The 27,488-nt window shown below is 36.5% G+C and overlaps 3 protein-coding genes and 5 non-coding genes across 11 annotated transcripts; 2 read left to right on the top strand and 6 right to left on the bottom strand.

Annotated features, from left to right (window-relative positions):
* Positions 1-671: 671 nt before the first annotated feature.
* LOC105958988 (la-related protein 1A) lies at positions 672-8,895 on the bottom strand. 2 transcript variants are annotated; one of them, XM_012982996.2, is made up of 14 exons: positions 8,352-8,895; positions 6,673-7,204; positions 6,378-6,543; positions 5,831-5,921; positions 5,494-5,565; positions 4,776-5,335; positions 3,823-3,892; positions 3,047-3,142; positions 2,668-2,978; positions 2,438-2,530; positions 2,201-2,264; positions 1,857-2,002; positions 1,599-1,703; positions 672-1,281 (listed from the first exon to the last, which is right to left on the bottom strand). In XM_012982996.2, exons 1-14 carry the CDS (start codon positions 8,622-8,624, stop codon positions 1,155-1,157), a joined length of 2,706 nt encoding a protein of 901 aa, XP_012838450.2. In that variant the 5' UTR covers positions 8,625-8,895; the 3' UTR covers positions 672-1,154. The 2 variants fall into 2 exon arrangements, with proteins under 2 accessions (XP_012838450.2, XP_088670675.1); XM_088814549.1 differs by lacking the exon at positions 2,438-2,530 and having other exon boundaries at positions 8,352-8,894.
* A 2,731-nt stretch (positions 8,896-11,626) lies between these two features.
* On the top strand, positions 11,627-15,473 carry LOC105958987 (calmodulin-7). 3 transcript variants are annotated; one of them, XM_012982994.2, is made up of 3 exons: positions 11,627-11,868; positions 13,043-13,412; positions 15,126-15,473. In XM_012982994.2, exons 1-3 carry the CDS (start codon positions 11,793-11,795, stop codon positions 15,244-15,246), a joined length of 567 nt encoding a protein of 188 aa, XP_012838448.1. In that variant the 5' UTR covers positions 11,627-11,792; the 3' UTR covers positions 15,247-15,473. The 3 variants fall into 3 exon arrangements, with proteins under 3 accessions (XP_012838448.1, XP_012838449.2, XP_088669187.1); XM_012982995.2 differs by having other exon boundaries at positions 11,681-11,868; positions 15,042-15,163; XM_088813061.1 differs by lacking the exon at positions 15,126-15,473 and having other exon boundaries at positions 11,682-11,868; positions 13,043-13,675.
* A 2,446-nt stretch (positions 15,474-17,919) lies between these two features.
* Positions 17,920-18,041, bottom strand: LOC148765434 (U5 spliceosomal RNA). The gene has a single exon (XR_016029998.1). It is a non-coding gene; the product is annotated as a U5 spliceosomal RNA (small nuclear RNA).
* A 125-nt stretch (positions 18,042-18,166) lies between these two features.
* LOC105958674 (Pentatricopeptide repeat (PPR-like) superfamily protein) lies at positions 18,167-24,332 on the top strand. The gene is made up of 3 exons (XM_088812807.1): positions 18,167-20,074; positions 23,329-23,653; positions 23,867-24,332. Exons 1-3 carry the CDS (start codon positions 18,403-18,405, stop codon positions 24,111-24,113), a joined length of 2,244 nt encoding a protein of 747 aa, XP_088668933.1. The 5' UTR covers positions 18,167-18,402; the 3' UTR covers positions 24,114-24,332.
* LOC148765433 (U2 spliceosomal RNA) lies at positions 20,649-20,844 on the bottom strand. The gene has a single exon (XR_016030005.1). It is a non-coding gene; the product is annotated as a U2 spliceosomal RNA (small nuclear RNA).
* LOC148765432 (U5 spliceosomal RNA) lies at positions 22,277-22,398 on the bottom strand. The gene has a single exon (XR_016030002.1). It is a non-coding gene; the product is annotated as a U5 spliceosomal RNA (small nuclear RNA).
* A 420-nt stretch (positions 24,333-24,752) lies between the features above and the next one.
* LOC148765431 (U2 spliceosomal RNA) lies at positions 24,753-24,948 on the bottom strand. The gene has a single exon (XR_016030007.1). It is a non-coding gene; the product is annotated as a U2 spliceosomal RNA (small nuclear RNA).
* A 1,093-nt stretch (positions 24,949-26,041) lies between these two features.
* On the bottom strand, positions 26,042-26,163 carry LOC148765430 (U5 spliceosomal RNA). The gene has a single exon (XR_016030000.1). It is a non-coding gene; the product is annotated as a U5 spliceosomal RNA (small nuclear RNA).
* Between the last annotated feature and the right edge of the window lie 1,325 nt (positions 26,164-27,488).

Genomic DNA, 27,488 nt, shown 5'->3' with positions numbered 1-27,488 from the left:
CCTTAAACTTTTGTCAATTTTGACTCTGACGCCGTTTGGTCAACTCTGTAAATTACAAAATTGCCACTGCCTATAACGCGTCGTTTCTCAATCAATATTGTCATTTCTTCTTCTCCCACCACTTCCCCTTCCAAGATATCCCCAAATTGAATCCCTAACTTAGTAAAAATCAAGACCCAAAAATTGATCGATTCCACCCAGTGCAAAGAAAAATATATATGAATGTGCGAAACTTTCTATTTTCTAATCTCGAGAGTCAAAATCGAAAAAATTCAATATTTACGTCAATATTTTGACTCTTGACCAAATGGCTTCAGAGTCAAAATCGAAAAAAGTTGGCGAAGAAGGTTGTATTGGGAAATTGTACAAGTACAAGGGAGTAAATCGACAAAATTAAGAGTACGATGGGGTAAAGTGGTTCTTAGGCAGAGTACAAGGGGTAAAGTAGAATTTACCTAATATTTATCCATATGAAACTACCAAGGAAAAAGAATGTAGGACTCATTCTAATTCATCAAAATCCCTCCTGCACTTCTCTTGCGATGAAAATCCCTATGGAATCGAACCCCTTCGTATCAGCAAACATAAATTCTACTCAACCGAGGCAAAAAGAAGGGAAAAAAATACGATAAAACTTATATATAAAACAAAAACACAAAGGCCTATCCGGCTTTCAAACTTTCCGTCTAATTTCCAGAAATTAAATGTTATAAAACATCTGGATGTCTTCCTACAATTTTTTTTTCTTTTTTTTTTTTTTTTTTTTTTTTTGGGTTTTTTGATACTTGCATTATATACAAGTTAGGAACCTAATAGAGAAAAGAAAATGCCCCATCAAGCCATTGAACACCTTCCAAAAAAGATACACATTCAGAGACCTTAAAAAAGAACTCTTTCAGGTATCGAACATTCTATCGGCTTGATGGGGCGACAATAACTACCCCGTGAAGATAGTTTATATACAAAAAAGAATCTCAAAAAAAACCCAAACCAGAAAATGGGGCCACCAGCTTCAGTTAAAGCTCTACAAAATGTTATAATTCTCCTTTTTCCCGCAAAAATCGAGTTTTCCGTTAGTTGATTTGAAACTCTCAAGGTACACAGTCATCGGCCAAAAAAAGGCCTAATGTTGATCCTCTTTTGCGGTAGCATTCTTAGATAACGACCCTGATGAAGTCGTCAGAACAACGGTATTCTTCCTTGAGCAGCCTATCAAGTTCTGCATGCCTTTTCAGTTGTACTCCACTCTTGTCATTGAGCTCCCTATGATGGTGAAATGACCTGGCCATGCAAGAACATAGTCTTGTGAAAACCATATTTTCGAGTACGATGTTTCTTGCAAAAGCAAGAGTCATAGGATTTACAATTCTCAGAAATCGCATGTACGCTAACCTCCAAAATCATATTACAAGATTTACTGGAACTAAATATTTGTCAGTCAATATTTCACAAGTGAATTCATCCATATTATGTATAATTATCGAAGTAAGCTCAATGGTAACATATGATTTCTCAAGCTTCAACTACATCAGTCGCAATTGAAGATCATTTTAAAGAAAGAGAACGAAAAAATGAGTTCAAAGTATTTAGAAAATTACCAATACTTTTGCAGGCCATAAAGGTCTCCTTTCTTATAGAAGTCAAGTGCCAGCTGTTCAAAGTCCTCGTAGACGTCCTCTCTGAAATTCCTCTCCAAGCTATATCTGAAATAAGAAAACAAAGGATACACAATCAGAACTGGAAAACAACAGTGTGGGAATAGACGGTTGTGCTGAAAGAGAAATGATGGGAAAATAAGAAAATTCAAGTGCATACGAGCATTTAGGTATTGAAAACCAAATATATATGAATCCCACCTGTAAAACCAGAATAGGCACTCTTGTCCATAATAGTAACTGGCTGCAGCATCTTCTACAGCCAACTTCTGGAATTTATCATACATGGAAGGGGTAAACACGTCCCTTAAGTAATAACACCAAAAACCGTACAATATATTCATCTCCTGCAAGAGAGGTGCATACATAGTCATCAACAAAATTAGAACATAATGCATGCCTAGTCGGGGCAAATCAGCATTTTAATTATCAGATAATGAGCACGTCTATTGATTAGAACTGTGAGAGGAACCATCCACTCATGAACTATAACGTTTTACCACGGTTCAAATAATAATTTTCATCAGTAAATTCCCAATTTATACCTCACTGCAACCAATGCCCAGCTTCTCTCGTTCACTGAGGCAGCATTCTTCAAACTTCTCGTACCTGGTAACAGTGAAATCTATCAGCCATTTAAAAATTTAGAAGTGTTAGCAAAACATGCTCAACCCTGAATCAAATGTGAATTCAAGCATAAGAGCTAATCATTACGTCCTTCCATTTCTACACATGCAAACTTGCACTTGTAGCTCAAACTTGCCTCAAAAAAATCTACTTACAGTTGCTGTTCGAAACCATTATTATCTAGAAGTTTATGAATTAGATGGTCAGATGGTAGGTGAGGTGACGAACTAAACTCTGAATCCCCAGACCTGCAAAAATTCCAATTTGGGTTTTAATGAAGCCAGAGAATATATGACCTGATAGATATCCTAAGGCTTCCCCCGGACTGGAGACAAAATAGTTATTCAAGATGTTAATAGAAGGAAGATAATTTTGTGATATTCACCCGTCACTATCTGGAGATTTAGAACCAAAGGAAAAACCAACTGCATCACTTGGTGGACTCTCAGATAATGCTCCAAGAGAATTTCGGTCACTTAAATGAGCTCTGATATTGCCACAGAATAGCCCCTGCTTATGAATGGAATTCAGCTTCGAGCTGCCTTTATTTGGCTTCCTATCAGAATTAGAATTTCCAGATCCTCCGCAGCTGCTTCTTCCATTAGAATGAGCAGATCTCAAATTCTCTGCGACAGCAACATTAGCAGAATATCTGGAGTTTTTGTTCCTGCTTTCTGATTGTTTTGAGTGTAATTCCTGCATGTTGAAAGATGGTTAAAAACAACTATTTTTACTTTTGGGTACGATGAAATCAATATGCCAACCTGTTCATAAATATGGACGCTGTCGTTTAGAGCAGAAGCAAGATCTCTGGATACTGTCTTTGATTCCTCACCGGGACATCCGTTCAATCCACTATTCTGTAGCAGACAGGATAGTTAGTCATTGATTGTAAAAATCAAAACGATAATGTGCGTAAAAATCAACATTGAACTCTTACGCCGAAAATATCCTACATTGACATAAAACATATTTAGTAGAACCCTTTTCCTAACAAAAGAAAGTTGACATAAAGATGAAACAAATAACTAAAAGAAATACTATTTTTTTCAGCAGAAGTTTCTGTATAATGATTCAGAAAGAAATCATGCTTATGGTGTAGGTATATAAGATGGTTTAGGTATAAGATGGTAAAAATTGACATTATCGTCACTGGAAGCCTTAAAGGTCCCGGATTTGAGAACGAAGAAACTATTACAGAAAATGCCAAAGTCTTTATTTTAATGGCCTTATAACGTGGCCTTACAACACCCACACCCAAAGGGATTCGAACACTGAACTGTCATCAAACCCCACTGTGGGAGTGTGGGAGAGGCTCCAATACCAAAGTCGAAGATTGTAGCCTTGCGATCTTCCATAGGCCAAGCAAAACCAAGGGAACTAAGGAATATAAATTACAGAAGCAACCTAGATTGAATATAAATTCCAGATTGTTCCTGAGTATTTTTGTGTCGAAAACCATTTACAAGCCACCATGTAAAAGAGAACAATTTAAATGTGTAAGCTAGCAGCATCTCTAAAAGAAGCCACCATGCCTCACCTGAGTGACAATAACAAGCCTCTTCACCGATTCATCTTTACTCAACATTTCCTCATTTTCGTCATCAACCCTAGAATGACCAGAAATTTGGTAAGATCAGTCAAAATACATCTAGGAAAAATAGTAGATGCAATGGCAAAAATAAATAATCAACATAGAGAACACAAGCGCCATGTACATAGAGATATGTACAGCAAAGAGTACTGCTGGTATGGTGAGAGCTAATAGTTTCAAAGAAATTATTTCTTGAAGTACCAGGCTACTTTTTCAGGTACTATGAGATTTTCAAATGCTACTGTCAATGACAAAAGATTCAATGACGGAAATAAATTAGGAGAATCTCTTTTAATACTTCCATAGCACATTCAAATAATTTTAATGGACTCCACAATCAACATGATCCTTTGACACTTTGCACTGATAAACTTTTAAAGTAAAGCTACAGAAATCCAATGTCAAAACTAGAAAATTGATATACTTTTAAAGTTTTAGCAGCACATGTTGATCTGCTTAACAGCTGAATAGCCATACCAGTGCACCGCTGAAAAAGTTATCTGTTTACTTCACAAAATATGAGCTACACATACTTGAATCAAAAGGAAAGAAGAAAATATCGTCCACGGGGCCACTAGTTCAGAATGTGACAGTGGAACTTCATGCTCGCTATTCTGCTAGTCATACTCAAGAGGGATATGCATCAAAAAGATGTAGACCATATTCACACTAGGATTCTATCAGGATATAATCTACTAAAATAATGTCAGGACATTCAATTCAGTAAAATTAACTGTCAAACGGTTACAAAGCAAGTGAATATCCAACATTTTTCATGTAACCAGTCTTTCACATTGTAGAAAATGTACTTCTCGTTTAAGTAATTTTAGAGGTGAGAGAAGAACAGCCAAAGACAATCTTAAGAATGACAGATATAGGTAGAGAGCAACCTAAAATACCTTTCCAAGCTAGAAGGATGATCGTTTTCTATCCTTTTCTGCTCCACTTCCAGTTCTTCATCAAGCATAATGTTTGAAGAATCATTAGACAAGTCATCCAAATTCTTTACATGCTGATCTGAACAAACCTGCATCTCTTTGCTTTCATGGTTTACAGGAACGATAGACGTCACAGTACCAGCTCCTTGTGCAACAGCTGGGAAAATTGATTCATCATAGTGTTTAGTGCTATCATTCCCATCATCAGGTTGAAATCCCAACCCCATGCTTGAGTTACTATTTCCCAGAGTAACTTTTTGTGCTTCACCGCATGCCAGAACTTTGTCCTCGCTCTGCTCTGTATCATAATTTATGGAACCTTTTACGATATCTGCACTCGATAGTGTAGGAACCACAGAGCTTCCATTTGATGGGGGGAGTTTCATTGTTTCTTCGTTGTCCCTCTTATTTTCATTGGAATCATCATTGTTCACAGCATCTCGAACGTGAGATGAAGATTTGCTGACCAGAGAAACTGGAATCCATTTTGACCACTCGTTGCGTCTCCTCACCTTCTCACCCTACAAAGATCGAAAACCCAAACCATGGCAAGGAAGATATTATTCGCAAGATATTCACAATCAGAAATGGTAAGCATACGAGAGAACTTCCTTTTTAATTACAATGAATGAGTACAAAAAAATGATAGAGAATGCTCAAGAAACGCAAATAGTCAAACCTGCACTTCGATTGTCTCTGAAACCTGCAATGAATCTAGAATAAATGGTATCTCCACATTCAGTCTTCGAATCTGAAACTCAAAATTTAGTGAAAAAACTTAGTAACATGATAATCTCACGAAAGAGTATGATCATGGGGAAGCGAATTCAAATAAAGAGAAAAGAAACACATGGCAGATATAATACCACGACTACCCACCCTGCACTCTCCACACCAAAGAGAGCAAAAAGAAGTTGTTTTGTTATTTTGGTTTTGCCTCCTAGAACATCGATTTACCATCTCTCAGTCGCCTGAGTAGTAATCTAACAATAAAAAATATATGTAAAGTGTAATACCATTTTAAAGCCAGCGATGATTGATATAGGAACCCAGCCTTGGTCGTCCATCAAGGAAATCAAGTAGTGGTCACCCTGCAGATTCTTGTCACTGCCAAAGTAGCAAGGTTCAGCTATTAGTTATCATCAATTACTTGAACATGAAGTTGTTTCACTAATCACATGCTATAACCTAAAAACAGTTGGACATAAAGTTGTCATCTATGTATTATTGTTTTCTAAGTACAGCGAAAATTCAAACAATTCCAAAGAAACATCAGTATGCTCCAACTGCTTGAGTTATCGCTCAGAATAATAATTGAGAATTATTTATACTGCTAAAATGAAACTATTGCATAGACTCCCAACTGATGAATGGAAAGATCTTATACTCATAGATATCAGTTTTCCATCAGACTTTAACAAGTCACATTCACATAGTAAAAGAGGCTCGAATTGGGACTAAAACTCCATCTTCATGGTTCGGGGAAGGGGGGTGGCTTTATCTATCTGTAATTCCAATTACACCATGGTTCAGATATTGCAAGGCATGAGAATCAATTTTCACCTGAAATAATATTCAATTTGCTTTACAATTCTAGCTCTCAAGGCTGTTGTAGGCGAGACTGGCGGAGGTACTCCGAGGTTAAAAGGATGTGGAACCAAGAACGGTGGGTAAGTTACTTTAACATAGCCTGGAGGAGGAGGTGGATAGTGCATAGCTCCTGGTGGACCTGTTTCATAGATTACCATGTTAATGTTTTCTTGAAGAAGAAAAGGGAAGAAATAAAACCACTAGGACCAAATGGAATGAAATGATATTGTTTCTTCATATAATAATCACATATAATTCATCCAAATACCTTGGAAGTTTGACACATCAACAAAACCACTAGGAATAAAAGCAGGGGGGCTTATGAAAGGCCTTGGCCCTATATCTTGTTGCATATGGAAGTTGTTAAAAGCAATTGGCCGTTGATTATTCCAGGAAGAATTAAATTGGCCATTTTGTCCTTCTGCACCAGGCCTTCTTCCAGTATATCTGGGATCACGGGCACTGGAATCAGCATGTGCTGGAGGTCGGAAACCCCCATTTGCTGGCGGAACAAAAGCTTGAGCAGAATCACTACCAGGATTCACCAGTTGACCATCAGGCCTCAGAAAAGGTCTAGGAGGAACCTTATAACTATATCCAGGGACAGCCACTGGCCTAAAGGGAAACATAGGTCGAAAATACGGGGTACCGGGTTGTTGATAACAGTGTACAGGAACAAGATATGGAGGTACACCATTTGGGCCATGCTTGGGGCCAGTTTTGTTTTGATGCATATTGTGAGGCCTACGGAAGGACTTGGTGTTACCACGTTCATGGAACTTCTGCTGCTCGCATGGGACCTGGAAATGCAGAAAACTGTTAGGTAAGCCACACAGATTGAATCACAAGTTATCCATATTTAGCAAAATTTCAATGAACAGTAATTTCCAGCCTACATGTTGCACTTCCTACGGGATGAGATATTTCATCTAAATGCAGCAGTTTCAATTACTATGTATAAGGCATGTCAACACCATAGGAAACAGAAATTTGGTGACAACATTGTTCCCCATCTTGGGAGATATATTTTACACGGCATGTTACTGCTTCTAGGTACAGAATACGGGTACAGAAGCAACAAACAGATTTTAGAAGCTAACGAGCCCAATTAAGACCAGCTAACTGAAAATATAGGAATACCAAGATGAAATGGATGTAGAATGAAATACTCATTCCATGAGCTCATTTTCAACCAATTACGATCCATTCTTTTCCTTTTCTTCCTTTCGGACATAGAGGATCCATCAAAGACAGAACTTATTTCCTGAAAACCGTGCTGTAAATTAACAACACAAAATAGATATTTCGTGTACCATGCCTAACACTAATCAAAAAGTATGGAACTTCTCTCAGAATCGGGGAAATTAGGTATATATTCAAGCTCTAAGAACCTGAAACATCTCATTATATATATATATATATATATATATATATATATATATATATATATATATATATATATATATATATATATATATAATTGGATCCCTCGCTTTCATAGATACACATGAATGGATGTTTCTCTGTTCACTCAACTTCCACATAGTATGTGCCAATACATATGAAGGCACAATACAATAACTGCAGTCATCATCATCATAATCAGAGTAAAAACATACAGATTAAAGAATATACCATCGAACCTACAGAACAACGGTTTTCATTCCCATACAACACATGCCAATCTTCACCAATAAAACTTAAATCTTTACATGCACTTGTTTCTTCAGTTTCAAAGAATTTCATTATATTTCCAATTAACCCGACTTGTTTAATCATGATAAATATGCATCAAGGCCAATAAACATGCAAATAGAAAAAGGCAAACCACTTCAACCCCTCAATAGAAAAAAAAAACACAAAAAAACAACTGCACTCACAAATAAATCAAAATTAAATAAAAAAAAAATAACAAATAAAAATTAGAAACGAATAAACTGCACCCACCGGCGGAGGAGCCGCCGGAGGAGCACCGCAACCATCAGCCCCGAATTTCGACGGCTGGAGAGGCAACTTGGGGGAATTGGATTGAGCATTGACATCATCCTTCGTACGGTGACGAACGTCTGAGAGCGCCGGCCAAGCGTCGGAATCAGCCCTCACAGCCGAGTAAGCGGTGGAAGAAGTCTTCCACGGAGACTTTGGAGGGGCAACAACAACGACGTCACTCTGATCATCAAGGCGATCACCACCACCACCATTACCCCCATCACCACCCATCCCTAAAACTACCAACGGAACAAGTATTTAAGACGGGTTTATTCGAATTAAAATTTAATAGAAGGAAGATTGATTGATCGTAGAGAATAAGTGCGGGTTCGGAAACCTAGAATTTGAATCGAAAGTGATTTCTAGGGTAAAGCGGCGGCGGCGGTGGTGAAGGAGAAAGGTGGCGGGAGCATGACGAAAAACAAGGGTGGGGGCAGAAGTAGAGAGAGACGGGGGACTAGGGCTGTAAGTTTTCAAACCAATGTTGTAAAGATTGACTCTGAGTTTTTATAATAACAATAAATAATTATTATTATTAGGGCCCGAATTACGAAAAACCCAATTTATTTGGATAATTAAAGTCACCCCTCAATTTAAATATTTTTAGATAAAATTTATGTAATTCGGCCCATATAGTATATTTAGTTCAGTGAACGGTATGAAATATTAGTATACCGAAATTTCGGTTCGATTTTACATAATTAACATCCCTATATTTACCGTCATAGGGATTTTTTCGTATGATAATACATAGTTGATGGGTGAAATTACCCAAACAGTAGGGGGGTTTTTTGTAATTTGATCATAACTCAGGGGTGACCCTAATTTGCCCTTATTATTATTATAGTACTAAGGGTAAATTACAACCACCCTTGATGTATGGTTAAATTACGAAAAAAGAAATTATGTTGGATAATTACAACTATCCCATAAACTATAAATTTTCTTACACGTAGACTCTCGCGGTGTCAAATTTAGTGGAATCTTCTAAATCATGTGAAATATTCTCAAACTTGAACCCATTTTATCTCATTAGAGCTTACATTTTGAAACAAAATGATTACAAAATGTATTTTTTGACTTGTATATATCAGATTGTGGTGCATTAGAAACTGCATTTTTGCCACAAAACAAGTACAAACTAAAGAACATTCCACGGAATCTAAAAGATTATATTGAATTTTACATTATAGTGATAGATGTAATTATTCAAACATGAGGCGGATTTTCGTAATTTAATCATATTTGACGGGTAATTTACCCTACTAATAGTAGTAGTAATAACCTAATAATAATAATAATAAGGTTGGAACTTCGAAGTACTATATTTCTAATATTCTTTTTTCCAATTTATGAATGTATATAAATATATTTTACTTTAATTGCAATCTTTATGAACACGATTTGTTCAAAATAAGTAAAGATTTGCACGCTCAAGTTGCATAATCAATGTCTCTTTTCTTTCATTTATCATGTTTATTACTTTTTTTTTTAATTCCTTTATTATCTTTAATCTTTTTTGTGATGGTACTTCGAAAAAAAATCGATTTTGTTTTCAATGTTAAACAACCGAAAGCATTTTAACAAAATTATAACGAACATTATTTCGAACAAAAATTCCCGAAAACATTGTACGAAAAATGCATCATGTAGCTAGGACGGCTCTAACAAAAGAACATCGAGTTTCGGACCCTCTCCATCAGCTTAGGCATTGGCGTGACAGCTGGCGCAGTAGTCTCGTTGTGGCTAGACGATGTTTCCGAGTTTGTTTAATTTCCTCAAATTTCATCGATAATAATGACAGCATGGCTATCTTCATGCTAGAAATATATTGAAACTGAGTTTATATATAATGCCGTCATCTTTAGTGTATATGTCGAGTTTTATTTGATTGCACGGAGTTATCCGATTATATCGAGCAATTAACCGCAGCAATTGATGGAATATCTCCACTGGCTGAGAAGTTTACAACAACCCAACGATCAATCCTGCAAGCATCGATAAATTTCTGTCGAAGTAGTCATAGGACCGTCACATTATTCATACAAATAAATACAGTGTGTACGTATGAGCGTTTTAGATCAATGGTGCAGAAAGGCAACATAAAGTGATATGATCGTACGTCGTAAAAATGAAGACAAGATTCACGAATGCCACAGAAATCGTAAATAACAGTTAGCAATGCGTGTCAAAGTTCTGAAAAACCGAACAAGCAAAAAGAACCGACAAAATCGAGAGATAATCGAACAACAATATACTCGTTTCCGAGTAAAATAAACGGAGAAACTAATACTTGGAACAATACATTTCGTGAGTGATCTTGTTCGTAACAACTAACAAGTTTTATTTTAAAAAATCCTTTCTCTCACTTTTATGCTACATCAACTCAAGTACCTTCACAATATTACAAATATTTGTATATTTAAAAATTGATGAAAATCATCATGTTCATAAAATTACATTATTACACATTAGTCTTTTTAAAAAAAAATCATATACATAATAACAACATAAAATGTTAAAAACTACCAAATAGTTTTACGCAGAAATGCATCACTATTCGAATCCTATACCTAAATTACTATTCCAAGAAAAGGAAAGAGATGCCTTTCATTTTGATATACAAATAACAAATGTGATTGTCAAGATTAGGGGAATTACACACAACCAAAAAAAGTGCTTTATTCTTAACTTCATACTCACATATGTTGAAGTCGTCATAATATTCTTAAGCCTCGTTTCGTTAGCCATGATTAATTAAATAATTGGACTTTGTTTAATTTTTGGTATACTCAAAACTTGTACGGTCCACTTGTAAATATTATATTATATAAGGCTAAATTTGTCCCTTAAATCCGAAACACTTTAGAAACCATATTTTGTCGCATATTTGATGTACGAAATACATGTTCGTAACAATTTGTGCAACATAATTCTTTTTACAAATAAAAAATAAAAATAAACGAGATTTATACATAGTAAAACGACCGAAGATTTGATGCAGATTTTTCTTAACGCAACGAAATTTTACATAAAAATAAAAAGAAGGGAAAATAAAAAGAGGATAGAATATTAGCAAAAGAAGAATAAAGTAAAAGTGCACATTATTGGTTGAGAAAAGCAAGACAAGAATTTCTCATTTAATTTTGTTCAAAAGTAATAAATAAAATAAATAATATGGAAATTAAAAAAGAAAAGAAAAAAGAAAATGAACCCCCACCCCACCCTATTCCGATTTTATATAATAGCCCCACGCTTTCCTTCATTTTCTTCGTTGACCCATTCTTCTCTCTCTATCTAACAATTCGCATACACACACACACACACACACACACACACTGGTGTTTGTATTATTGCCTAAGAGGAAGAAAAAAAAGCTCTCCGAAAAGAACAAAAGAAATGGCGGATCAGCTGACCGACGATCAGATCTCAGAATTCAAGGAAGCTTTCTCTCTGTTCGACAAGGATGGAGACGGTCAGTTGCTTTAATTACATACCGCTTATTCGTATCTAGATTTACTCTGACTTGTTCGTCATTTGATTCGTTTTTTGTGTGTGTGTGTGTATTTTTTGAGTTTTCACGTGTTTCTGAGTAGATCTGAGTACTCGTAATGGCTATTGGTTTACGCGTGAGATGTTGATTTTGTTGGCGCCTTTGTTGGTGTTCGTGTGATTTGTTATTGATTTTGCGCGAAATATAGATCGCAGGCTGTATTGATGCCCGTAGGTGGTGGAGTTTTGTGGTGTTTTGCCGCCCTTGGTGCTGGAGTTTTTGTGGTTGTATGAACTGTGTTAATGAACGTGTGTATTTTGGGAATGAATGCACTTTTGATGCGTGGTAGATGTTTTCCTTGTGGTTTTTATGTTCATTGGTTTGGGATTCTTTATTTTGATTGATAGACAGGGAAACATGGAATTTTTTATGTTATAATTGATGTGCTAGATGCTGCTCTGCTGCTTGTTGTGGTACATACAACCACGGCGAATAGTGTTGGTTATGTGCTCATATTTGAGGCAGACTTTGGTTCTGCTCATTTTGTTGTTCATAGGTAGTTAACATATTTTGTCTCCTTATTTATCAAATTACGTGTTGCATTTATGTGATTGGGGAATTTTTTATGTTTGCTGATGCAATTATTCGTTGGCCAACTAGTCTAGTATTGCCTATGTAACTTGAGGTAAGGCTTCTTCTTTTGTTGGAATGGTTTTTTATTGTCTTTTATATTATGGAAAGGAGGGAATTTCATCAGTTCGATCTTCTGCTCGGAATTATATTACAGCTCGGATGGGACGAGGGGTTTTGAACCATAAGTAATTGAAAAATATTCGTGTAGTTCACCAACTCGGAGTCCATGAACTTGTCATTAAGACTTCACTTGGTTTTCTATATATTCATCTTTTTTTCCTTCATATTTTAACGTTAGTAGTATTCTATTCTCTTAACATCTATTGCTTTTGTTGATCTGTGGATTTGTGGTCTCATTTTAACTTTCAGATTTTTTTCGCACCTTAAATCTTTCAAGTTGATACAGATTTTTGCTAGATAAACTATGATGTGGTATCAGCCATGTGAAAACTGTAACTATTCTGCGCTACAGTGACTTTCGAATTTCTCCTTTTCTTATAATTTCTGGTGAATTCCTTGATAGGTTGCATCACCACCAAGGAGCTCGGAACTGTCATGCGTTCTTTGGGACAGAACCCCACCGAGGCTGAACTTCAGGACATGATCAACGAGGTCGATGCTGATGGCAACGGTACAATCGACTTCCCAGAGTTCCTCAATCTGATGGCCCGGAAAATGAAGGACACTGATTCCGAGGAGGAGCTCAAGGAAGCTTTCAGGGTTTTCGACAAGGACCAGAATGGATTCATTTCTGCAGCTGAGCTTCGCCATGTCATGACGAATCTCGGTGAGAAGCTGACTGATGAGGAGGTTGATGAAATGATCCGTGAGGCTGACGTGGATGGTGATGGTCAGATCAACTACGAGGAATTCGTCAAGGTCATGATGGCCAAGTGAGATCTTGACCAACTCCAAACTTAAGTCTTCTTTTAAAAACTATTTAAGATTGAACCCAAAAAAAAAAAAATGAAACAGGGCAGATAAGTTTGATTATATTTTCTGTTTCAGCTAGGGTATGCTTTTTTGGCATTATTAGCTTTGTTTGGCTGCTCGACTTTTATCCTGTTTGCATTTTTTTTTTCAAGTATATGGTTGTGTTCTGTGTACCTTCTTCGACTCTACTTATCTTAAAATTTCATGTTTTGAACTTCTAGAACATTTGGAGAACTTTTTGGTTTTTGATCTTTTCTTTTACGGGTGACTAGTTTGTCGGTATCCCAATTTCTCAACCTTGTTTAGTTTTTGTTCTTTTTAGAGGTCTAGGTCAAGTCTCTTCGTTCTTATTTTCTAGTAAAACTCATGAACCCTTTTTGTGCATATCCCAGGATAAGATACATTAATCTTTTAGCTTCTATATAACCAAATTAAGATACTTTTTCCACCTCTAAGATTCTTGATTAAGTGCTGGACGGTCGTTTCGTATCTTGATGTAGATTTCGTAACCCCACTGGCCTCTGATTCTGCCATTAGAGTGAAAGGATTGCTTCCGATACTTATTCAGTGGGACTCCTTTATTCAGCATCGAATATGTGGTTGTGCTACTGCTACTACATATTTGATTCCCAGTAAAGCCCCACACACTCTGTTAGTGCTCACAAGGGGTGTCTATATTTTCGAGTGTTTTCTGAGTGGACAATAATGCAGCATATTATCAAAATAATATCTAGGGATCTCGAGATTCTTGATTCTTGATCATGGCTCCACACCATATTTGTTATGGGCATCTGGTTCTTGGACCTCTATGCGTTTCCTTTTTTAAAGGTCGAGCCTATTTAATTGTTTACCGAAATAATGGAATAATATCTAGGGATCTCCGAGTTTCCCTTCTTCTACAATTGCCGTTTTAACCAGATCAAATTACCACCCTCTTCGCGTAGTCTATTAGGTCCTGAAATTGTGGGTGAAAAACAGAACGGGTATTGATTTCTTAACCTATTTTTTCTGCTTTGGAGTTTAGATAACTCATCGGCGGTTGTATTGCATAGGGAGAAATGAACTTGCGGGCACCATATGTGACCCAACTGCGAGCGTAGTGTGTACCATTTATCGTTGTGCGTAAATAAATGGTAAATTCCGTACTCGTTGTACACTTCGGAAATGGACTTCGGCTTGTTTTGATAAAACTGATTGAAAATCTTTTATGATTATGATAGCTGAACTTGATAGTTTTTTGATATTCCAAGTTGAAAGGAAGAAGAAAATGAAGAAACTACCAAAAAAGAACGAATAACCTGACCATTTTTTCCTCTATGTTAAAAAAAATTATGGAAATTCATCCGAATAACATTACTTTTTGTTAAAGCACACACCTACACAACTCATTTGAAGTGATGGAAATATAGAATCGTGCATTGCTTTTCGATTTTGGAGTTAAAAATTATAAACAGAGATTTCGAAAACATTTTTGTTGATAAATTCATCCGAATTATTATTACTATAATTTTTTGAATTTTGTATTCTAAATGTTAGTGATTTCGAAGGAAAAAATGTGATTTAACTCTTATAAAGTGTAAATTTATTAGGCTTCGTTTATTTTCTCACGAGTCGTGACACGGAAAGAAAAGAAAAGAAAAAAGTTGGAAAAATAATAATGAAATGTGGTGCAGAAAGCGGAAACAAAGGATCGAAGCAAGGAAACAAGGACCCAAGAAAATGAAGAGCGGAAAGACTTACGGTAGCACGAAAAGCAAAAAGATGGACAAGGTTCGAGAATGCTTGGTCTTATAAATAGACATTGAACTTTGGCAAGCACAACTCGTAATAATAATAGTAGTAATAATAATAACAACGCCGGAGAAATAATTTCAGTTTGAAGAAATAATGGTTATGTTTGTAAGCATTCTCATGCAGTTGGGATTCTTAATAAGTCTTCTATTGTAATGTGGTGTTTCATTTTATATTTGTATTATATCAAGGGTTTAAAAGACTAATATTCAAAGTCGAATTACTAAAAATCCTCTAATGTTTGAATAATTCCAATCATTCCCTCATTTAGTAGGTAAAGTTTACACTGCGAGAATGAACGTGTGAGACAATTCATAGTTGATAGAGATGGTTGTAATTATCCAAAGTCCAAACATTACTGTTTTTTTTTAATTCAATATTACCTCATTTCAAAATTTGTTACATCCAACCAAATCTTGACCAAGAACAAAATGACAATTTTGTCCCCATATGTCAAAAAAGAAAAGTGAAATAAAAATTTATGCTAACAATCCAAATATGCAATCCCATTACAAAAATAGCTTCATTTATAAAAAAAAATGCAATATCAAGAAATTTATGACAAGAATCTCATTAAAATATTACAAAATTTTATTATTGGTGAATGAGAAAATATAATTAATAAGCTGCAATGTAAAAGAAACCGAAGACTACTTCCCTAAATTTCTAAATTTCATTTAGTGTTTAATGAATATGGCGTATTAAAACACTTTACACAATCCGTTATAGTTTCTTGGTAAGTAACATCAAACTTTATTTCACAGATTATAATATCACAGATTTTCTTATCACAGATTGCAAACTTTTTTCCCATATTATTTCTCTTATAAATTATTATTAAAAAAAAATTAAAAAAAAAAAAAAAGAAAACCATAGAGGTTGTGAAAGAGCTCAAAAAATTGCAGTTTCATAGTAAAATGGAGCTTAAATTAGTTCATGAGAGAAACCTAAAATCACCTGTCTGTGATCAAACATTCATCACAGACAAGTCTCTGTTAGTGCAGATGAGAAACCATGCAGAGAGGAGGGGAAAAATGCAACCACCAATTCCAGGGATGAAAAACAGCATCTTTTCAGATTCCGTTTGTTCCCTGGAAAGATTCCTTTTATCGTTGCCTGTATGGTCGAAAACACGGAAGAGATCACACAGGCCTGGAAAACAGAAGGCCCTGGCAGAACAAAACCTGCCACCTAAGAAGAGGAAGCTGGATTCATCTGTTTCGGATGCGTCCGATCCAAATCCAGCAAACAGCGACGAGATTGTAAATCCGTCGGTAATTTTTAGTGACGGAATTAATGATCCGGAAAAACCGCATGTTTGTGACGTATGCGAGCGGTGTTTTAAGAGCTACCAGGCTTTGGGCGGACACAAAGCCCACCATAATAATATGAAGGCTCGTAAAATTCCGACATCGAAAAATTGTGAAGATTACGAAGAGTGTTCCGGCGGTGGGGGCGGTTTCGGGTGTCATCGGTGCCCGTTTTGCGATAAAAGGTTCTTGAAAGGGCAGGCTTTAGGCGGCCACAAGCGGCACTGCCGCCGCCTGCAGACGAGAGTCTTGGGGTTTGACCTCAATGAGCTCCCACCTGATTGGACAACAGGCTACAAAGTTTGAGCAAAATTTAAGGTTGTATTGTGTTCTTTTATTGGCTGATCTTTTGCCTAAAGATAATGAAATATATGTAACATGTGAATTGAGCGTACATTGTTTAGGGAAAAATAAAGATAGGTGTTTGTTGGGAGTTAGACGATATATCTGGTTATTTACATCTTTATTTACATCGGGTGAAATATTTGAATTGATTATACAACCAACCCACTACTAAGCACACATATACATGGGTGTGTGTGATTATGTGCAGATCTACGATTAAAATCCACCCAGTGTAAATAACCAAGTGTAGCATCTAATTTCCCGTGTTTGCTTCGAGAGGTCTAAAGCCCCATCGCATGTTAGAAACAATAAGAAAACAAATAAACTGTCATTTGTACGTAACAATCTTCTTTGTTTTACTCATTTATTTAAAATTATGTGTTATGAACTCCAAAATTTGCAAGCAAATAACTATTTGGTAAAATATCAATTTTTTTAAAAGGACAATTTGTATATTTCATAATTGCTGCCTGTTACCAAATCCTGCAAACTGTGTATATATATATATTACTCATTTAGTTGTCAGGAGAAGATTAGTCAAGCAATTGTTGAGTGAACTCTATCTTCTTTGTGTTAGTTGACCTAAGTCTGTTGGGGTGGGGTTGGGTCTCCGAACCTTACGTGGGACGAGTTTATGCCTCATACAGCTTGGGCCGAAGACCGGGGGAAGTTTAGGAGAGATGGGGAAAGCTAGAAGCTACCGTCGGGGCGGGGATAACTTGCTTCTTCACAATCTTATCCCAAACAAAAAAAACCGACACTGTTGCGCTAGCGTCATATAATATTGAATAAGATCGACCCGGTAAGTTATTAGGAATAACTACCGTCAAATAAAATCCAAATACATAGTTGATAATGACTAACCTTTCCATCCAATGCCATAATGAATATTTTAATATTAATTTTGACGGCAATTTACTAGATATAGTTAATTAAATATTTCAAAATAATTAATTAAACATAACTACAAAATAATCGGAAACCTTAGCACAGCTTTAAACATTAAACTAGAGTTGGTTGGGGTCACTCAGTGAAGAGAGACGCCCTACAAAAAGTGGCGTATGCCGCTTGAATTGCGGCGAACACACGGTATTCTTTAGTAAAAGGCGAAAGAATAGTTCGCTATGTGTTCACCGCGCGGCTGCGTGCCTTTCACTTGCCGAGGGGCTTCCCATTTTATATTCACTTCTCTTCTCCATTATATGAAATTTTTATCGATGTGGGACAATAATTAATACACCCAATTTGATAAAAACAAACTCTGCTGCTCTCTGTGACAATGAATAATAATAACACACACAAACACATTTCCCCTTCGATTTATACAATTTTCTATTTCTATTTGGTTTTCTCAGAAGTTATGTACGGAGAGATGCTGCTCTATATCTATTGCATTGACCCAGTAATCCTTAACTCAAGCTAACGTGTTTACTGCTAAAGAAGAGACTTTTTTGTCGTGCGTGGAATTGAAAAAATCTGACTTGCTTGCAAACTGTTTGTGAAAATGTCTGCAAGTAAGCATCAAGCTGTTGCTCTTCTTTCCAAAATGCTGAAAGCTCCGCCGCTGAAAGCGCTCTCCCTCTTCACCTCCTCAACCGGCCAAGACCTCCACCACACTCACCAATCCGTATCAGTAATCATCTACCATCTCTTATCTTTCAACATGGTCTTGCATGCTCAGTCCCTCATTCTGCAGTTGCTCTCCGATAAAATAACATCCCCGTTATTCACAGTCTCTTCTCTTTTATCGTACCTGACGCGTAACTCGAAGTACTTCAACTCATCTCTTGTTTACGAGACGATCATTAGCGCTTATGCCAAAGCGCAGTTGCCAACAGAACGCGTCCTTTTTCTGTTTGATGAAATGATTGATAAAGGGCTTATGCCTGCGTCGAATATTTTTAATAGTGTGCTGAAGTGTGTTGTAAAAGGCAATGGATTTGAACAAGCTTGGTTGGTGTTCGAGAAAAATAAGGGACGAGTTGAATTTGATGCTTACACCTTTGGAATTTTGATGAAGGGTTGTTGTGACAGTGGGGATTTAAGGAGAGGTTTCGATGTTTTGGGAGAAATGCGCGAAACGGGTTTGACTCCTAATGTAGTTGTGTACACTACATTGATCGATGGCTGCTGTAAGAAGGGTGAGGTTGAGAAGGCAAAGAAACTCTTTTCTCAAATGGGAGAAATGGGATTGGTTGCTAATCAGTATACTTACACCGCTTTGATAAACGGGTTTTTCAAGAAAGGTCTGAAAAATGACGGGTTTGAGCTTTACGAGAAGATGAAGAGCGAAGGGTCGTTGCCCGACTTGCATACTTACAACTGCGTGCTGAACGCGTACTGTAACGATAGAGAAATGCACAAGGCGTTCCAACTGTTCGACGAAATGCGTGAGAGAGGTGTGGCATGCAATGTCGTGACTTACAACATTTTAATCGAGGGATTGTGCCTACAAAGAAAGGTCAAAGAGGCGAACAAATTAGTGGATGAGATGAAAAATTGCGGTTTGAGCCCATCTATAATTACTTATAACATGTTGATGGATGGGTATTGCCATGCTGGGAGACTCGATCTAGCTTTAAAATTGTTCGATCAACTAAAGTCTTCTGGTTTATCTCCTTCAGTAATTACGTACAATATCTTGATCTCGGGATGCTCGAGAAGCGAAAATTCATTGCAAGTTCTGGACTTTGTACGTGAGATGGAGGAAAGAGGCCTTTCTCCATCGAAAGTAACCTACACTATCTTAATTAATTTCTTCGTTAAATGGAATAACATGGAGAAGGCGCTCGAAGTACTTTCGTACATGAAGAGGACTAATTCGGTAGCAGATGTTTGTACTTACGGTGTCTTGATAAACGGTTGGTGCAATCAAGGAAACATGAAAGAAGCATCGAAACTATTCAAAACGATGGGCGAAATGAAAGTCGAACCCAATGATGTGGTGTACAATACAATGATCTACGGATACTGCAGAGAAGGCAGCTCGTATAAAGCCTTGAAGATGTTGAGAGAAATGGTCGAAAAAGGGTTGGTGCCTAATGTAGCTAGTTACAACATGACAATCCAAATACTTTGGGGCGATGGAAAATGGGAAGTGGCTCGAAATCTTCTTGCAAGTATGATAAAGTCCGGTTTAGAACCATCTAGTACTCTTCCGATTTTATGCACAAAGTAAGATCCATCGATTTCTTGATTTGTCCCATATCTGACTTGTAAAATTCACATGGAGGGAATGGTTACTTTTGAGGCCTGGCATATTGTGCATGCAATGCCACACCGTGCTTTAAGGATATGTTTCTTATTGATAATCGAGTGCATGTAACTTATCGTATTTTTGTTAGACGTTGGAATTTACTATAGATACTATAAATATGTGCATATTTCCTGAGCAGAATGCATGCGAGCAAGAAATTTGTGCTTTCCCACGTTAAAAAGACGACAAATAAGTTTTATACGCCATCGAAAACTAGGAATCAAACCGACGCTTATGTTCGTAATGCCTTGTAGTTAGATGTACAGCTTCTTTCAACTTTAGTGGAGTTATTTATTTCAACAAATTTACAGCTTGTTTCAAAATTATATTCAATTTTACTGGTTTATCAACTAACAGTAAATAAAATTATGATTATTATTTAGTTGGATCAAATTGAATTTACAATTATAGATAGAATAAATAAAATTATGGACAAAATAAATAAAATTATGTTTTTATTTCTTATAGAACAGTAAACATTGAACTAGAATTGGATGGGGTGCGCCAGGCCCGTGCAGTAGTGCAACGCATGGGCGACGCGCGAAGGCCCAGTCAGCAAGCTGACGTGGCGGGCCCTCCCCCTAAAAAAATTAATTTAATATCGTGTGGACCAATGGTCCACATATCAGATATTAAACTGATAAGAACAGATACTACACTTGATCTTAGCCAAAAGGCCGAGAAAGGTATGAGCTTCTACAATGCAGGGCCCTCTTATTTTATAGTCTATTTCTCTACCATTTTTGGCTATCACAACCGATGTGGGACAAATAACAAACTCTATTCTTATTACCTATTACCTATTCGTTCCTTACTCACAGCATTGGCCACTTTGTGGAGCACACTACTTCGTATAATATTATTTATATATAAAAGTTTCTTTATTAATTCAAGAATTGCTGCATATTTATTACATCAAAACATATGACTAAATAATAATAAACCGTGGAATTTCTATTTTTTTTCATATTCTAAATATTGAAATCAACCGCGGTTGAATGGTTTTGGTGTACCAAAGCAAGAAGTGATGCATTCAGTATTTGAAGTTGCACAAGCTTGGTAGCACAAGAGCGAAACCGATATACCGCAATCCACCACGCAAGAACCCGTTTTCTGGCCGCACTCTATAAGACACTGCCCTATTTGCGACTGCCCCTCTGCCCGTTGGGCAGCCTCCATAGCGCACGCTAGCACGAGAAACGAGATAGCTAAAAATCGTGCCATGTAAGAATTTGAGCCCAAAACCATTGTGATATATAATGTGTGTGTTTTTGTATGTGGTATTGAAATAGATATGTTTCATTTTATAGTAACAAAAGTGGGAAGATTGAGTGTTTTTTTCCCTTTTATTTTTTTCTGTTAGTAGAAAAAGAAATCTGTTATTGTCCTCATGTGTGTCTATTTATAAACAATTCTTTTTTTTTTTTTTGTGGTGTGTTTTTTTGTTTTCTTGCATTAAAAAAAAAAAAAGAGGGAGGTGACAAGAAAGAATTGTTTCTAATGCTTATATAGTTGTAAAACTAATCTGAAATTATGAAAAATATGGTCTGATAATTGCAAGTATGGGTGAAAGAGTAAATGGTACATTTTAAAGGCCAACTTACATATTTATGTTCAAAGCAATTGGTTAGAGTCTATGATCCACAAAAACCTTCTATACACATGAGTTTTCACGTTTTGGAAACCGAACCGCCATGACACATGTCGGAAACATTTTCGACGTTGTTTCTGTAAATATTTTAAAAGTTTTGGGGACATTTCTGGTAACAATTAAAAAAATTGAAACACGTTACTACCCAAAAAAAATTCAAAACTCGTTTTAGATAAAACCTCGATATTGTCTATGGTTAAAAGACTCGGAATCTTATGTCTCTATTTCACTTCTTCTTTTTGTAGTTGCAAATTCCATACTAACATAAATTTATATGTCGAAACTGTAATTCGGATTAGAACTTGTAAAATTAACGATAAGTACATAATCAAACGTTATAATATTTTATTTAAATTAAAATAGTGCCCCTATATTTTTAATATTTAAACATTTCCCATATACAACAACTTCCCTAGTCCATAATACATGCGAGCCAACAACAAGTGCAAATATTTAACTAGAGTTGGATGGGGTCACTCAATAAAGAGAGACACCCTACAAAAAGAGGGGTATGCCGCTTGAGTTGCGGCGAACACACGGTATTCTTTAGTAAAAGGCGAAAGAATAGTTCGCTATGTGTTCACCGCGCGGCTGCGTGCCTTTCATTAGCAGAAGGCCTTCCCATTTTATATTCACTTCTTTTCTCCATTATATGAACTCTTTATCGATCTGGGACAATAACGGTTGGTGCAGTCAAGGGAAATATGAAAGAAGCATGGAAGTTATTATTCAAAGCAAATTGGTGAAATGCATTCTTTTAAGTTGTGATTTACTATAATTAAGTTTTTTTTGTCCTTGACGAGTTGACACTTGACAGCATATCGTGCAACGTTTTTATTGGATAGACTTTCTATGAATAACCGAGTGCGTGTAATTTTATCGTGTTTTTTCTTAGGCTTTGAAACTCGTTGTAGTTATGGTTGTTAATAAGGAACTGGTGAATGAAAGATAATATGTGCATATTTGTCTTGTGCTTCATACTTCTTGAGAAGGATGCGTTCGAGCAATTAATTATGTGCTTAGCTCATTAAGAAACAGGACAAATAAGTGTGTACGCAGACGCTCAAACTCGAGGAGGGTACTAAAAGATCAAGAAATAGGAAACAAACCGATTTTCATGATGGTCCGAATTTTGGGCTGAGAAAAATATATACATAACCTAACAAATACGTTGAATTTATTGCAAGAATTATATCAAAAAAAGCATGACCTCTCAAATCATGACGGTAAGTCGAGAAATATGGTGCAAAAACGCATGTCCCATAACGACTAAGGTCCGACAACTATTGCCCGACGAGGCTATTGATTGTTTTGAAGCATTACCTCAGAAAATTAAACTGTCCTTTTCCGGCCGTGTCGCATCGGTTATCCATAACGAAAGATCGAATGATATATAAATAGCTTTTTATTTTATTTATTCAAAGACCATGATGAGAGATTACATCAACACACACACAACAATAATAGCCTTAGCTCAAACTAATTTTGCATATAGGACTGAATTAAATTATGAATAAATCAAGCACGCTTGGTTGGTTTCGGTGTGGTGCCAAAGCAAGAAGTGATGCATCCGATATTTGAAGTTGCACAAGCTTGGAGGCACGAAAGCGGGCTCGACGTACCGCAACCCAACACGCAAGAACCCATTGTCTGGCCGCACCCTATAAGGCACTGCGCGATTTGTGACTGCCCTTCTGCCCGTTGGGCAGCCTCCGTCGCGCACGATAGGACAAGAAACACTATTACCAGGAATCGATCTAGCTTTAAATTTGTTCGCTCAACTAAAGTCATCTGGTTTATCTCCTTCGGTAATTACGTACAATATCTTGATTTCGGGATGCTCGAGAAGTGAAAATTCATTGCAAGTATTGGACTTTGTACGTGAGATGGAGGAAAGAGGCCTTTCTCCATCGAAAGTAACCTACACTATCTTAATTAATTTCTTCGTTAAATGGAATAACATGGAGAAGGCGCTTGAAGTACTTTCGTACATGAAGAGGACTAATTTGGCGGCGGATGTTTGTACTTACGGGGTCTTGATAAACGGTTGGTGCAATCAAGAAACATGAAAGAAGTGTCGAAACTATTCAAAACGATGGGCGAAATGAAAGTCGAACCGAATGATGTGGTGTACAATACTATGATCTACGGATACTGCAGAGAAGGCAGCTCGTATAAAGCCTTGAAGATGTTGAGAGAAATGGTCGAAAAGGGGTTGATGCCTAATGTTGCTAGTTACAATATGACAATCCAAATACTTTGGGCGATGGAAAATGGGAAGTGGCTCGGAATCTTCTTGCAAGTATGATAAAGTCTGGGTTAGAACCATCTAGTACTCTTCCGATATTATGCACGAAGCAAGATCCATCGATTTCTTGATTTGTACCATATCTGACTTGTAAAATTCACATGGAGGGAATGCTTACTTTTGAGGCCTAGCATATTGTGCATGCAATGCCACACCATGTTTTAAGGATATGTTTCTTATTGATAATCGAGTGCACGGAATATATCGTATTTTCTGTTAGACGTTGGAATTTGCTATAGATACGTAACTGGTTGTTGAAGATAATATGTGCATATTTCCTGAGCAAGAAATTTGTGCTTTCCCCCGTTAAAAAGAGGACAAATAAGTTTTATACGCCAACGAAAACTCGTTTCATCCTTACATAGGAATCAAACCGACTCTTATGTTCGTTCAAACTCGTTTCATCCTTACATAGGAATCAAACCGACTCTTATGTTCCTTCGTAAAGCCTTTTAGTTAGTTGTACAGCTTCTTTCAACTTTGGTGGAGTTACTACTCAAACAAATTTACAGCTTGTTTCAAAATTATATTCAAATTTTACAGATTTATCAACATCAAATAAAAATTATGATAATTTAGTTAGACCGAATTGAATTTGAAATTATGTACAGAATAAATAAAATATTGAACTAGAATTGGGTGGGGTGCGCCAGGCCCGTGCAGTAGTGCAACGCATGGGCGACGCGCGAAGGCCCAGTCAGCAAGCTGACGTGGCGGGCCCTCCCCCTAAAAAAATTAATTTAATATCGTGTGGGCCGATGGCCCACATATCAGATATTAAACTGATAAGAACAGATACTACACTTGATCTTAGCCAAAAGGCCGAGAAAGGTATGAGCTTCTACAACGCAGGGCCCTCTTATTTTATAGTCTATTTCTCTACCATTTTTGTCTATCACAACCGATGTGGGACAAATAACAAACTCTATTCTTATTACCCATTTAATATTTATTACCTTCCTTCCTTATTCAAAGCATTGGCCACTTTGTGGAGCAGACTACTTTGTATACTGTATATTAATTATTCCTCAAAACCATGGTATCATTCATCCGTTAGGAAAAAGATTTCATGATATATAATTTATATAAATAGTTTCTTTATTAATTCAAGAAGGGATACATGTTGAGAGATTATTACATCAAAAACATACATTAAGGCTTTAACTCAAGTAATTGATCTTAACTATATGACTAAATAATCATAAACTGTGGAATTATTTTTTTAATATTGTAAGTAATAAAATCAACCGTGCTTGGATGGTTTTGGTGTACCAAAGCAAGAAGTGATACATCCAATATTTGAAGTTGCACAAGATTGGTAGCACGACAGCGAAACCGACATAGCACGCAAGAACCCGTTTTCTGACTGCACCCTATTTGTGACTGCCCCTCTGCCCGTTGGGCGGCTTCCATAGCGCATGCTAGCACGCGATAGCTAAAAACCGTGCCATGTATGAATTTGAGCCCAAAATCATTGTGATAATATGTGTTTTTGTGTGTGTGTGTGGGGGTGGGGGGATTGAATTAGATATGTTTCAATTTATAGTTATAAAAGTGGGTAAATATTTTCGGCGTTGTTTCCGTAAATATTTAAAAGTTTCGAGGACGTTTCTAGTAATAATAAAAAAAATGGAAACACTTTTCTACGGAAAAAAAATTCAAAACTCGTCTTGGATAAAACCTCTAAATTGTCTATGGTTAAAAGACTCTTATGTCTCTATATCACTCTTCTATTGGTGTTTGTAAATTATATATAATTCGTAGGCTTCAATATGTAACAATATATATATATATATATATATTATATTTTTTGAAAATTAAGTATGCACAAAATCAACACAAAAATATAAAATTGTTTAGATGATATAATTCATAGAGCCTACTAATAGACACAAATCAGATGCAAGTATTAAACTGTAATTGGATGGGGTCACTCAATAAAGAGAGACACCCTACAAAAAATGGCGTATGCCGCTTGAATTGCGGCAAACACACGGTATTCTTTAGTAAAAGGCGAAAGAATAGTTCGCTATGTGTTTACCGCGCAGCTGCGTGGCTTTTTGATGCCGAAGGGCTTCCCATTTTATATTCACTTCTCTTCTCAATTATATGAACTCTTTATCGATGTGGGACAATAACACAGTTGGTGCAGTCGAGGGAAATATGAAAGAAGCATGGAAGTTATTATTCCAAGAAAATTGGTGAAAATGCATTCTTTTAAGTGATGATTCACTAGAATTGTGGTAGTTTTTTCTTGTCCTTGAAGAGTTGACAGCATATCGTGCACCGTTTTTATTGGATAGACTTTCTAAGAATAACCGAGTGCGTGTAATTTTATTGTGTTTTTTCTTAGGCTTTGAAACTCATTATAGTTGTGGTTGTTAATAACGAACCGGTGAATGAAGATAACATGTGCATATTTGTCTTGAGTTTCATACTTCTTGAGAAGGATATGCGTTCGAGCAATTAATTATGTGCTTAGCTCATTAAAATACAGGACAAATGAGTGTATACGCAGACGCTCGAACTCGAGGAGGGTACTAAAAGATCAAGAAATAGGAAACAACCCGATTTTCATGACGGTCCGAAATTTGGGCTGAGGAAAATATATACTTAACATAACAAATATGTTGAATTTATTGCAAGAATTATATCAAAAAAGGCATGACCTTTCAAATCATGACGGTAAGTCGAGAAATATGGTGGAAAAACGCATGTCCCATGACGACTATATATGGTCCGACAACTATTGCCCGACGAGGCTATTGATTGTTTTGAAGCATTACCTCAGAAAATTAAAATGTTTTTTTCCGGCCATGTCGCATCGGTTTATCCATTACAAAAGATCAAATGATATATAAATAGCTTCTTATTTTATTTATTCAAGACCATGATGAGAGATTACATCAACACACACAATAATAGCCTTAACTCAAACTAATTTTACATAAATTATGAATAAATCAACCACGCTTGGTTGGTTTCGTTGTGGTGCCCAAGCAAGAAGTGATGCATCCGATATTTGAAGTTGCACAAGCTTGGAGGCACGAAAGCGGGCTCGACGTACCGCAACCCAACACGCAAGAACCCGTTGTCTGGCCGCACCCTATAAGGCACTGCGCGATTTGTGACTGCCCTTCTGCCCGTTGGGCAGCCTCCATAGCGCACGCTAGAACAAGAAACGCTATTACTAGGAATCGTGCCATTGTAATATATACTCTCTGCTTTTTTGTGTGTATGATATTTGATTAGATACTGAATTGTTTCATTTTATAGTAACAAAAGTGCTAAGATTATGTTTTTTTTTTTCAGTTAGTATAGGAAAAAAAATTTGTTATTGTATTGTCCTCATGTGTGTCTATTTATAAACAATTC

The sequence above is a fragment of the Erythranthe guttata genome, chromosome 14, assembly GCF_056151865.1.
Source record: "Erythranthe guttata isolate IM_541 chromosome 14, IM_541, whole genome shotgun sequence".
Taxonomy (NCBI): Eukaryota; Viridiplantae; Streptophyta; class Magnoliopsida; order Lamiales; family Phrymaceae; genus Erythranthe; species Erythranthe guttata.
Note: the sequence above shows the minus strand (reverse complement) of the source record. Positions and strands in the feature narration are given on the sequence as shown.